The sequence below is a fragment of the Pundamilia nyererei genome, unplaced genomic scaffold (assembly GCF_000239375.1).
Source record: "Pundamilia nyererei isolate P.nyererei 1_Seehausen unplaced genomic scaffold, PunNye1.0 scaffold00052, whole genome shotgun sequence".
In the NCBI taxonomy this organism is placed as follows: Eukaryota; Metazoa; Chordata; class Actinopteri; order Cichliformes; family Cichlidae; genus Pundamilia; species Pundamilia nyererei.
In genome coordinates, this window is record NW_005187453.1 from 2,072,920 (window position 1) to 2,085,751 (window position 12,832).

General features: G+C 39.6%; 1 protein-coding gene across 1 annotated transcript in view; it reads left to right on the forward strand.

Moving 5' to 3' along the window:
• The window catches only part of cacna2d1a (calcium channel, voltage-dependent, alpha 2/delta subunit 1a), a 110,778-nt gene that overhangs the window by 41,314 nt on the left and 56,632 nt on the right, over window positions 1-12,832 (forward strand). The window contains exons 4-6 of the mRNA XM_013910913.1: window positions 5,438-5,497; window positions 9,262-9,297; window positions 9,925-10,090. Of these exons, the coding sequence (XP_013766367.1) occupies window positions 5,438-5,497; window positions 9,262-9,297; window positions 9,925-10,090 (262 nt within the window). The remainder of the gene's footprint in view (window positions 1-5,437; window positions 5,498-9,261; window positions 9,298-9,924; window positions 10,091-12,832) is intronic.

The window sequence follows — 12,832 nt, forward strand, 5'->3', positions numbered from 1 at the left end:
GTGAGAGAGAGAAAGAGAGAGAGATTTTGGCCACTAGTGACTCATTATTCACCACTTCCTGGACTGTGTGTGCTTGTGTGTGTATTTGTGTGTCTAGCTGCTTTTGTCAGCCCAGCTGTCGCAGTGCTCCGGCTTTGTGTTTGTCATCTCTGTTTTCCTACATGAAACTTATCAGATATACAGTATATGTATACAGAGGGGAGTGCACATTTGATTTCTTGTTCATTATAACTCTATCTCCCTCTGTCTGTCACCTTTAGTCCCATTCAGATATAGACAACAATAGCAGTGCCTCAGAAAAAGACCGTTTTCATTGTTTTTGTTGTTGTTTTTAAAAAAAAATTGCTTCATATTGGTCAAATTGTGCTTTTTAATTGAATCAGCAACAGTAGCTATCACAGTGTGTGAGTGTTTCGGTCAAAAACACTGCCTCTGCTCCGTCACGCTTCAGGAAAGAGCTAAAGTAAGCACCATTCAACTAGTTCTTGTTGTGATCCGTAAATAGTTATATGTAAAGCCAAATCGCTGACGATCAAAATGGTAACCTTTCTTTCGAAACATACAGCGAATCAGTGAGTGGCTGTAGGTGTGTCCATGTGCAGAACCGTCACATCAACTTTCCAGCTGGGTACAGCTGTAATTGGGAGTTGTTTGCAGCCAGCTGGCACACAGATAGCATGGTCGGCTGGAAGAGTTTGCTGCAGGAGAGATGAGCTGTCAAACCAGAGCACAGCAGTGGATCAGCACCAGTCTCTAACAAGTCACTTCATGCTAAGTTAGTATGTTGGTGAGAGTGATGTCTTCTCTAAAAGACCAGAGTTGTGTAGATAGGGTTAATTTGTCAACTTGCATGCACTCACTGTACAGTTGTTTTCCTGTAAGTGTGTGTGTGTGTGTGTGTGTGTGTGTGTGTGTGTGTGTGTGTGTGTGTCTGTGCAATGTGTGCAAATGTATGTCCTCTCTCACCACTTTTTTCTCACCACTCTCCTCCTGGCTCCCTACAGGCTGAGCAGGATAGATCTGACTAAAGTGCTGCCAGTCACAACAGCAGATGCTCATGTTTCCTCTGCTCTCCCGTGCCTCCCTACACATCAGTGAGATGGCAGGTGTGTGTGTGTGTGTGTCTGTGTGTGCTGTCCTGGCAGTACTAGATGCTCTAATCAGGCTGCCAGGAGCGTGTGTCAGTAAAGCAAGCATGTTTACACAGTACATCTCTGTGTGGTGCTTACAAAATCACAGGAGTTTCGGAGCACAATATTTAATCCAGTGTTCTTAGATCACAGACAAAGGATAAAAAAGAGAGAGCATGTGTGAGGGACTCAGTGATTATAAGAGTTTACATACATTAACTGTAATTTTATCAATTTTCTTCGGCTTTAAACTCTTTCCATTGCTTTCTATACTCCACCCTTACTACGACATATAAAGACTCATCTCCATCAGGCAAATCATCCTTGCATTAAAACATAATGTGAGGTGTTATTGATCAGTAGAGAGCTTCTTCCACATTTATCCTCCAACAGTGTGCTAAAGATAGCAACCCTGACTAAAACAAATAGAAAATATACACTATAAATCTACAGAGTTCTTGTTTGGAGTTAGTTGTTGTTGTTTTTGGGCAAAGTTACACATTATTTGTCATTCTTTTGAGGCCAGCTCAGTTTATACATGCCATAATGTTTATAGCTCACATAGTTCATGGGTGTTTATTGCTCTGGGTCCTCAGAAATGACATTTTTGTAGCATAACACATTCAGTTTGCCTCATCGTCGAGTGACATCAGAAGGAGATTAAAGGAATTACAGAAGACATGACTCATTTTCTCCGAGCAGAAGAAAAACACGTGCAAGCGCACACAGGCTGTGTCCAAGTATTCAGTGGATTTATGAAAGATCTGTTCTGAAGTGGTCACTTGAAGCTTGTTAAACATTTTTTTCTTTCTTATTTGCTAAATGTCAGCAATGTAGCGCCAATTTGAATTTAGCATTTTGGCACATATATCAGTAAAACTCATATTCAGTAGCATGTCTGTCCTAATGAATTCACCTGTATTTGACTGTCCCACAAAAGTGGATGGTCCCTAACTTGAAGTAACTTGGTTCTAAGGCATGAAACTACATTTTCATTATCTTCTCACTAACGCAACAATGTTCTCATTAGTCTTGCTAAAAGAAATTTGCTCATATTGTATATTTCTATGCCAGCTTGTTAGCAAATCCTTATTTCAACATCTTCTCATTATGCATTGTAAGATAACTGGTGTTGCATTTTTCTTTTATGTACTGTTTGACATGTGTTTATGTTGCACTTTGAGCAGTAAATTCTAAAAAACCTTTAACTGCTTAAAGGAGTACAAAGGCACTGCGAGGCTGTGGATTCAACATAAAAGAGAAGCTACAAGGTGGAAGAAACTGCTGGGCACTTTTGACCCCTTCACCTCCCGATCTGCTGCTGAGATCCTTATAAATGCCTTTTCCTGTGCCATGTGTTTGTGTGTGTGTACAGCTGCTTGAAATTCAACCGGGCACCTTTAACTACTGGGTGAAAGGAGTCAAAGGTAGGTCAGCAGGTCTCGCCTGCAGGGAAATACCAAGTAAAATGATAGTAAATACAAATGCCTGTGAGAAGGTAGCTCTCTGTAATCCATAGCTTTTAATTAAAAAACAAAGAAATATTTCAGTGGAAGGAATAAGATCAGTATGCATACCCTTTTTATTTTGTTGGAGCATCTTTTGATTGTGATATAGCAGTCAGTCTTTTTGGGTAGGAATTAGCATGCCGCATCTTAACTTGGCAAAAATTTGGCCACTCTTCTTTGCAGTATTGCTCCAAATCTGTCAGAGTGTGAGGGCTTCTCCTGTGCACAGCCCTATTCAGCTCATTTCACAGATTTTCAGTGGGATTCAGGTCTGGGCTCTGGCTGGGCCATTCCAAAACTTTAATCTTCTTCTGGTGAGGCCAGATTTGGATGTTGATTCAGATATATGCTGTGTGTCATTGTTCTACTGAAAGATAAAATTCATCATAATCGCCTGCTTTCTAGCAGATGCCTGAAGGTTTTGTATAAAAACCGAGTGGTATTTGGAACTGTTTATAATTCCATCTACTTTGATTAAAGCCTCAGCTCTAACTTGTGATCGTGCATGACGTCATGCATGTAGTTGTCTGGCTTCCTGACCAGTATTGTTGGTTTCAGTTCAGTTTTGGAGAAATGTTCATACTTGGAAATGTAGTAATTCTTCAATTGTTGATGACTGTCTCATACCTTTCAGGAATAAGATCCCTTTAATGATTTTGTAAGCGCTTTGCATACCATAGTTATGCTGTGACATGCAAATCCATAAATGTGAGGAAATATCTGCGTGATTGGTTAATTTTGTATGCTGTCATATCCCCACTTATGAGCGTGTGCAAACTTACTGTATGCAACCACATTATTGTTGTGTTGTTACGTGGACATCTGTGTATGGTTAAGTTGAGCAGCTGCATTCTGTATGTGTTTAAGTACTGAACACTATGTTTTCTTAGTAACGTGTGAGCAGGTATGCTGGAATGAGTTTCATTCACCTGCTGCGACTGATATCTAGACTTACATGATGTGAATGTGATGAAAATGCTTTGCAAATTGCTTTTGTGCGAACAACAGAAATGCACACAAAGCCCTTGTCTTCTTATCATGTTTCATTCTTTCGATAATGCTTGGAGCTGAAATGGGAGTGCTTCCACAGTAAATGGCCATCTGTGGGTTTGTGACCACAGAAACGACACACAAACTGATTTGTCTTTGCACCATTAGTGACCTGACTGGAAACTGACAGGATATTCCCATTAAGTCCATGCAGCCTGGTTGCCACTGGCAACTAGAAACAAAATCTACAAAGGCACTGTGTGTTTGTGCATGTGCAAATAAAAAGACCAGAATGACCCCACTGCCAAGACTCATATACCTCAAAAAAAAAAGGGGGTGGGGGGGAGATTGTGTGCATGTGGAGAGTCATAAACATAAAACTTGTCTAACAGAGCAATGACAGAGCAGGTGGCTACCAGGAACGTTGTATACATATTTTCCCTATAAGTAGCCCACATGCCGTGTATTAAAGCTATACCGAAGCCTTTTTTCCCCCCCTACCATAACTGCACAACATAGCGGTAGCGCGTTTTCACCTTTGCTCCCGCCATCTCTTAAAGCTGCTGCTAAATTTCCCCCTAATGAGACACAACCAGAGCGTGGTTTGCGATGCTTTCAGCTTCCAGAAAGCATAATGGGGTACGGAGCACAAGCATAACTAGTAATGTGAAGTCAAATACGTGAGCAGCTGCTACTCTTTCTGCTTGTTTTATCTAATTTCTTTCTTTCTTTCTTTTTATGGACATTGATATTTTAAATCAGCAGAGGCTTTTTTTTTTCTAGCTTTCCAGTAACGTGCAATATTTGGTGCATGTTCATGCTTCTTACTTGTGTTTTGATATGAAGTTCTGTCTACCACCAGGAAAATGTGGGGCCAATTGTTCAACGATAACAGAACAAGTGCTTTTGTTTTACTTGGTAACTAATGGCAACTCTCCCAAATAGCTAAAATGATGTGTTGCGACTTTAAAGTTTGTCTCATTATCTGTGATTTCCGTTAGACTTTTGTCCCTTGCATAAAAAGATCAGCTCTGTGTAATATATCTTATTGTATGGCAACAAGAATATTAGCTATCTGGTGTTATATTCAGTAATTTTGTTTAAGTGATTCCAAATTGTGCCTAAATCGTGTTTGAAGCTTGATTTTGCATCACAAACGCTGTGACTAATATCCCATCCTGGGATTCACAGTCAGCCTCGCTGATTCTTGCGACTGTCGTGTTTAATCTTACTGCAAAATTATATTATGGAATGAGAAGAGGAGTGGGTTGATACAGTGAATTAATTTACTCCTTTGCCCCCATCAGATTACGTGCCTATTTTGTGTGTGTGTGTGTGTGTGTGTGTGTGTGGGTGTGACACGAAACTCATAGCGACATACACAAAAGCAGAAAGAGCTGGATTTCATATTTCCCAAGGGCAGTTAATAATACAGTGAATTTCTGGACCATGTACAGATTAAAAACTGGGACCATTATAAACCCATTAACCTAGTCATTATGATCAGATCTCGGGAGAAGATGGAAGGTGGGTGTCTAATTTTAGCACAACTCGGTGTCAATGGTTCTAATTCATACCTGAAGGTATTCGAGGGAAATGTGGTATTTTCCCTTGAAATACACTCTGGCTAAGAATCATATGAAATCTGCTGCATTTAATTTTTATGATCACCATTTCTCTAGCTGACTTAGTTGTAGTTTTTTCGTTGCTGCCTTAGAGTCAAAAGAATTCAGAGGTTTTTATAATATTAAAATGGTCTTACATAATGTGTTTTTCTCTTCTACTCTCCTTCTGTCTGTCTTCTTTTAGAGGCTGGCAACAGAAGCAGAAAAGCTTCAGATGCAACACGTGTGGCAGGACGACAGCGACGTGAGTGAGCAGCCAGGGCATGATCTATCTAATATGTTCATTAACAAGGCTGTCTACATACAGATCAAGTGGTTCGATGAGCTCCATATGTAGGGGAGGTGCAGGGACATGTGATTCATAATCCTTATCATAATAATTGGAAGGAAAATCTAATTCCAATCACAATAGGGCTATAATGACTATATTGATTGAATTTTATCATTTTACATAACAGGCGGAAACTACCAAGGTAGTTATGATGAATAGGTGCACACTCACACGCACACAGCGATTGCTCTCCAGTAATCTTAGTATTACTTACAGCATATAATAAGAAGACAGTGTTTACTCATTGAATTGCTTTGCCTGAAAGCAAGCCCAGTGTTTTAGATCTAACTTTTTCATAATAAACGGAAATGATAAATTTTATCTCCTCCAGCCGATTTACACATAAAAAATGACCTTCTTTGTACGTTTTATAGTGGGGAGATTTGGAGGAAAAATCAGTTTAAACATTATTCAACATTATATTTAAAGATTATTCAATGCCGTGCATACTTTCTTGTGCTTTGAAAATAGACAGCGAGATATGGATCTCTGGGTTTTGATTTATTATTTATTGACACCGATTTATTTATTATATTACTCACTGAGTTCGATATCCTTTTGGCCCTTTATGTTTGGCTAGCAAATGTAATTATTTTGGAGATAATGTGACAAGGATTCTTGAACAAATTAACCAAAGGAATATAAAATATTATTAAGCTAAGAGTCATGCAGAGTTTATTGCATCTAAACGTATTCACTGTACAAACATCATGCATTGCAATTGTTATGCGGTAAACAAAAGGTGATAGTTTCATACACCTCAGCCCAATTCAAGTGAAACAGCTTATCCCTATGTGAACCTGTGGCTCTTTAGTGTACTTGTCTGTGTTTAGCATTCTTTAGCATTAACAAGAGGTTAATATAATACTCTGTCCAGATTCTGTGTATATCATTCATGTCTTCCCTTTGGACTCAGTAAGACTATTATTTGTAATATTACTATAAAGTATAACATAGGATGTTTGTTTTCATATTGTATAATCAGTCAGTTGTCTGTCAATTCTATGATTTGTGCCTTTCAGAACATAATAAAAATGATCTTGTCTATACCAAGTCCAGTAACATAACAAAAACACATAATACACCATGCTGTTATCTATTTAACAAAAACGAAGCCCAAATGCAGAGGAAGCCTGTGGAAACACCAAATACACAATAGATGCTAAGAGCTACTTTAGCTGCTAATGCTAAAACTGCTAAAGTTGCTAAAGCTATAAATTAATCGTTTTTTGTATGACTTTGTGTGGAGGAGTTTTGGTCTACTCTTCATCACAAGTTTGCTTCAGTTCATTGAGGTTTGTGGGCATAGATGTATTCACAACTCTGTTAAGGTCCCAACATTTTAAAATGAGATGAGGTCTGTGCTTTGACTGGGCTATTGCAACACCTTGATTCTTTTGTTTTTCAGCCATTCTTTTGCTTAGGATCATTGTCCTGCCAAGCTTTAAGCCACCGGACAGATTGCCATTTGACTCTGAAATAGTTTGGTATGCTGAGGAGTTCATGGTTGACGTAGTGACTGCCCAAATCATCACCCGTGCTTGGCAGTCGGTATGAGCTGTTTGTGCTGATGAGCTTTGGTTCTCACCAAACAAGGTGCTGTGCAATATAAGCAAATGTCTTCATGGCTTCTTCTTGGCATTTTGTTACAGTAACACACCTAAATGTTCCAGACCAGGTGTATTCTTTTTACACACTGCTTCTGCATTTTGTCTTTTTTACTTAAGTTTTGTTAAATAAATGATGACATGGTGCGATATGTCCTGATGCGCAAAGAATTGACAGAGAGTGTACTTTTACCATGACTGTTGCCACCATACTAAGACATGAAAAATATCATCTTAATGTGATAATAGTACATTTATTGAAATAGCAAGTGGAGCATTGTGAGTGGTGTATGTTTGTGTATGTATGTGCCTGTGTCTTCTCTGTCTGTCACCTTTGATAACTGGGTCAGTAATGCTGGACACCTCTTCCTGCTGACACTTGAAAGCCAGTGCCAGCTGCAGTAAGAACAGCACATTTGCATGTGTCAGTGCATCATAATCATTTTTAATCCTTTTGCTGTTGTTTGTGTTTGCATTTGGTATTCACTTATCGCATTGATATACTTCATGTAAGAGTAGGATTAAAGTCCCAAATTTTGTGCTGCTTAAAATGTAAATATAATGCTTTACGACCTACCTGAGAAAACAAAGGTCGCCTTTTATGACTGTTGACAGAAAGTAGGGATGGAAAGCACCATAACTGGTGGGAACAGATGATGTTCAAGTTTTTTCTAAGTGGATAGCACATTAAATGAGTCATTTGGTGTTTAAAAATGTAAAAATGAACTGCAGGTGTACCTGTGTGAAATGAGATGCAATACATTAATAAGCATATGCATATTCAGATAAGATAGATCATACACACAACATACACGTTTGTTATGTATGTATTCACTTTTTGGTCCTTACGCTCCCTTCATCTCCTTTGCCTGTCTCACACATTAAGTGTTCTTGCACACAGTTTTCTCCTTTGGGAGGTATGATGGTGTGACCTTAATGTGCAAATTGTCTGCACTAACGTCACCTGACACAAAACATCATGAGACAGTCTGCTGTTATTAACTTGTGTGTATGGGTGTGTTGTGGCACACATTGCATATATAGTTGATCTCATAAGTTTTCTGGTATATTGGAGCAGTCAAAGCAGAAAAATGGAGAGCAGATGTTTGTGTTTGGCACAGTTTGCCCTGCTAAATCACTTGTGTGTGAGATAATTACAAACTCTTTAAGCTAACACAGCAGTGTTAGTGGCAGGAGCAGTTGCTGTCCTGTTGGCGTGCCACTTCAGAGGTGGTATGCAGGTGGTTGGAATCAGTGAACCATCTCTGTGGCTCCGGGGCATTCTTACGTCAACAGCTAGGCTAGCTTGTTATCACTCTGCTAGCCCATGTACCGACAGCAAGCCCAAGCAGTGTAAGAGCAAAACAACACCACTTACTTCACTGCTGCTCAGTATCAGACGCAAACTCACTTGGATTGCAGGGAAAGGTAGCAGGTGCAATGTTAAACTGAGAGATTCAGATGCCCTGTTATGGTTTTTGAGACTAGCTTTAGCATTTTTTTTTTTAAAGTTTTGTTCATCTGCTTTCTGTTTCTTTTCTTTTCTTTTCTTTTCTTTTTTCTTTTGAGGTTGAACATGATTTATTGAGATACAGAATTTTATTAAGCTATTTGGTGATTAGCCTCCAGTGACCCATCGTTGCAGAATGGAATCCCAGTGGTAACAGGAATTAGGATAGGAACCTTAATTTTTTAATTGAAATCTTTTGCTCTTCGTGCTACGTGTAGAATTAGGACATTCATGCTCTCCTGATGATAAACCTTTTCTGTTTTGGTCACTGAAATACACACTTTCTGCTGCTGTCAGTGACAGGTCAACTTGTTAGCTGCTTGTACACTTAGTTTTACACTGCACTGACATATACCAGTGTGTACTCCAGGTAGTGCACAATGTGGCAAGACTGGGAGCAATAAGGAAACACCACACCCTTTTAAGCATGGCCATCTGTGAGGGCAACTTGGTAAAACACCTTTAAGATTAGGACCAGCATTAGATGCTTTGTTTGTGTAAGAGTTTGTGTATTTCTTGTCATGCGTTATTGATATTTTCCTGTTTTGGTGTTTTTGCAGGTCGAGAAAATCAATTACTACAATGCCAAAGACGGCGTAAGTACAACTTGAGCAATTTGATGTGATGCCAATTCTCCAGTAAAATCCTACAAGCCATCCACATCAAGCAGCATTGTTGCATTGTTACAATGGGGAAAAACTGATTTGAGTTTTCATTGTAGCCTTTAAGAACTGTAACACTTTAAAATTTATGCAAATAAATCTCTGTTAGTACAAATTTGTGCATGCCACAAAAGCTGTTTTGTGCTTGTACTAATATTTGACTTGTGTTTATGAGACAGGTTTTTTTTTTTTATGGATTAGGGCCAGTTCATGTTTAGTGCATCACGCATTTAATGCCTCTCCTGGCCTTGGACATCATTTGTCTGCTTTGATAAACAGATTTCGACATCTAATTCCTCTCCACAGCCCCAGTGGGAAACAACCACACACCCACTGCACACTAATGTCACTCTCTGTTTGACTCTCCCCTTTCTATCTACTTCTATCTAGATACTGGCATTTATCTATCACTGCATAACATTTAGCATACATTATCCATTACATGAAGATACTACACGTACTATGCAGTAATTTTACAGTGTACACACATAAAGCCAAAAATGTTTTCCATGCAATTTTAAAATATCAAATTCTGCTATTCTTCTTTATTTTCATGTGTAGCTTAGTGGGATAGAAAGCGAGTCAGATACAGAAGGGAAGAAAGATGGAAAGGAGAAGAAGAGGATCCCATACATTCCCGAGGATTTCAGTTTTGACCCAGACTTCAAACGAGACGTCTCCTACAACACAACTGCCGTCCACATCCCAACGGATATATATGAAGGGTGTAAGTTAAAAAAACACACACGCTTTTTCTCTCTCTCTTTACCTTTCGTCACAATATGTACTATTTACAGTACTCAGGATGTGACCTCAGCCTTCCAGTGCTGTCTGCACTGTGTAGACAGTTCCACGTTAAGGCTAAACCATTCCAGTCTATATATAACCCAAATGCCATCCTCCCAGTGGTCAGCAGTCTGTAGCTCCCACTTTACCCTGGTCACCAGCTGCTCCTTTCCCTCATGTCCACGATGGCCCCACTGACCTCTCAACAGTTGCATAGAAGGTCTGTATATTGGCCTTTGGCAGGATGCTTTGTATTTGCCTGAAGCTGTTCACAGCTATTTGACCATGTTTATCAGTAATCTTTTAGTATCTTTGTCCAAGGGTCTTTATTTACTCTAATGTTCACACCATAGAATTATTAAGTGTGCCTATGCAAAAGCACACTTCTTATCATTCGTCGGATTAAAGGCCCTTTCCCATAGGACGCGGCATGCGCTGCCTAGAGCGAAGGCCCCAAATTTTGTGTTGCGCTGGCCGTTGCACTCTGCTTGTACGTCATTTTATTGTGGCCGTTCTACATGACGAATCATGGCACTATTTTTGCGAAATTTGCAAAACACTTGAATTCTTTCTTCAAAAGTGCACCAACCCAGGCCAATTTGAAGCCCCCAGCACAGAGTCGGAAAACAGAATGGTCGGGTCATTGATCATACTAAATTTAGCTTGCTGTAATTAAATGTAACAAGTTTAGCTATAAACGTTTTCAGAGCTATATAACTGACGTTTGATCTACTAGGACCTTACAGTGTCAAATACAAAATGGGCATCTACCGTGTGAGTATAATGACTGGACACTGGTTCACACAAATATATAGCTATAAGCATGCCTGTACGTACATGTGCATAGAAATACTTGCATTAAATGTCCTTGCTGGTAGATATGCATGCATATAGATTATATGCGATATAGAAACTATATACTATATTAGGACATTTAGAATTAAGAGGGCAGACAACATAAAGGGAAGCTTGTAATTTGAGAAACTAACAGGGAATTAAAGGTCATAATTGCCTCACCATAATAATCTGAATGAACTCTACTATTTCAGTTCAAGCTTTAGAAAAGCTTTTCATAGTCACATTTCATCACTGACTGCAGCTTAACATATCACGTTACAGTAATGTGTCACAACTTCATTACAAACTACATTAAACTACACATGATAGTAACATTTATCAGAACATTTAACTAACTTTTTCTAATCCAGGCGTTGGTGCAGAAACATTCATTATCAATTCCAGTGATGATCTTCTCTGTGGGCCCGTGGCTAAATTCGGTGGACTTAGTCACATGACTTTAATGCCCTTATACAGCGAGTCAGTCAACATATTGGACTATAAATGTGCACAGTGACGGGCCTCTGACTGTGCAGACATTTTTGTCATAGCCAAATGGCCAAATGCACTCAGTTATTTTTACAAGCCGCAGTTATGACGATGAAAGGACAGAGAAGGGTAGGGGGCCTGCGTGGTAGGAGGGGATTGTTCTTAGTGTGATTCGTTCAACTGTTTTTTGCTTCATTACAGTATTTATGGGCGTCTGTCCTTCTGTCTATTTCTAGCGGGACCATAAAACCCTAAATTACTTTCATGTTAATGTTAGTGTGACTTGAAAGCTACTCTGCTAACTCTGCTTATTGTATTACATAATCAATGGCCCTTAAACCTGTTGAATTGTGGGCTGATTCTCAATTGAGATAGAACTGACTCCGCACTGTTGTTGGTACTAACACCAGCAAAGAACTGGTGAGGAAAAGTACAAATCTGTGAATGTTAATTTTTGTTTCTAAATTAAAAACCTGACCTAATAGACTGCGTTACCGATTGCATTTAAGGTAATATTTTCAGCAATTTTCAGTAAAATACAGCTAAAAAAAAAAACTTTTACCATTATAGTAGCAGGAGATGGAGGGTGGGGTCTGGGCAGAGTCCCTGTTAGCGCAGTAATAAAGCTGTGCTAGTGCTGTTGCTTTCTATCTCCAAGGACAGGCTGCCACATTGCTGCCTCTCCTTCTGGGTAGTACTGTCAGCGTTGCTATGGCAATATCTGTGTGTCTTTGGGTGTGCGTGTGTGTAGGAGGAGACACACACACACACACACACACTTAGCCACGCCCCGATGTTCTATCTCGTTGTATGGAGGAAGGATTGGTAACTTGATTAGGGGACTTTGTCTAGACAAGGCTGGCGTCCTTGTGGCTATACTGATGCTAAAGGAGCGATGCATCATCCGACCCTTTAATTGCAGTAGACTTTCTCCACAACCGCTACATCTTCCCATCACTTCCTCTTTTTCTTTTTCCTTTCTCTTTACTTTATGCTTTAGTTCCTTTTTCATGCCTTTGTGTGTACCTTCTTAGCTCTGTTTTTTTCTGTCTTCCTCAGTACTTTGCTCTCATTCCCTTCACCCCACCCTCCCTCACTCTATCCTCTCTTCCCCATCCCTCGCTCTATTATATTAGGCATATTAATAGTGTGCTGTGAGGAGACAAATGCGCTACCGTCTTTCTCCTCTGCATTAGTCCTACTGATTGGTATCCATTCCACCCACTGCTTCAATGTGGGTGGTCAGACTGGGATTCATTATCATGTTTACGTGTGTGTGCATGCTTACCAGAAAAGGCTAGGTTTGTGTGTGTGTGTGTGTGTGTGTGTGTGTGTGTGTGTGTGTGTGTGTGTGTGT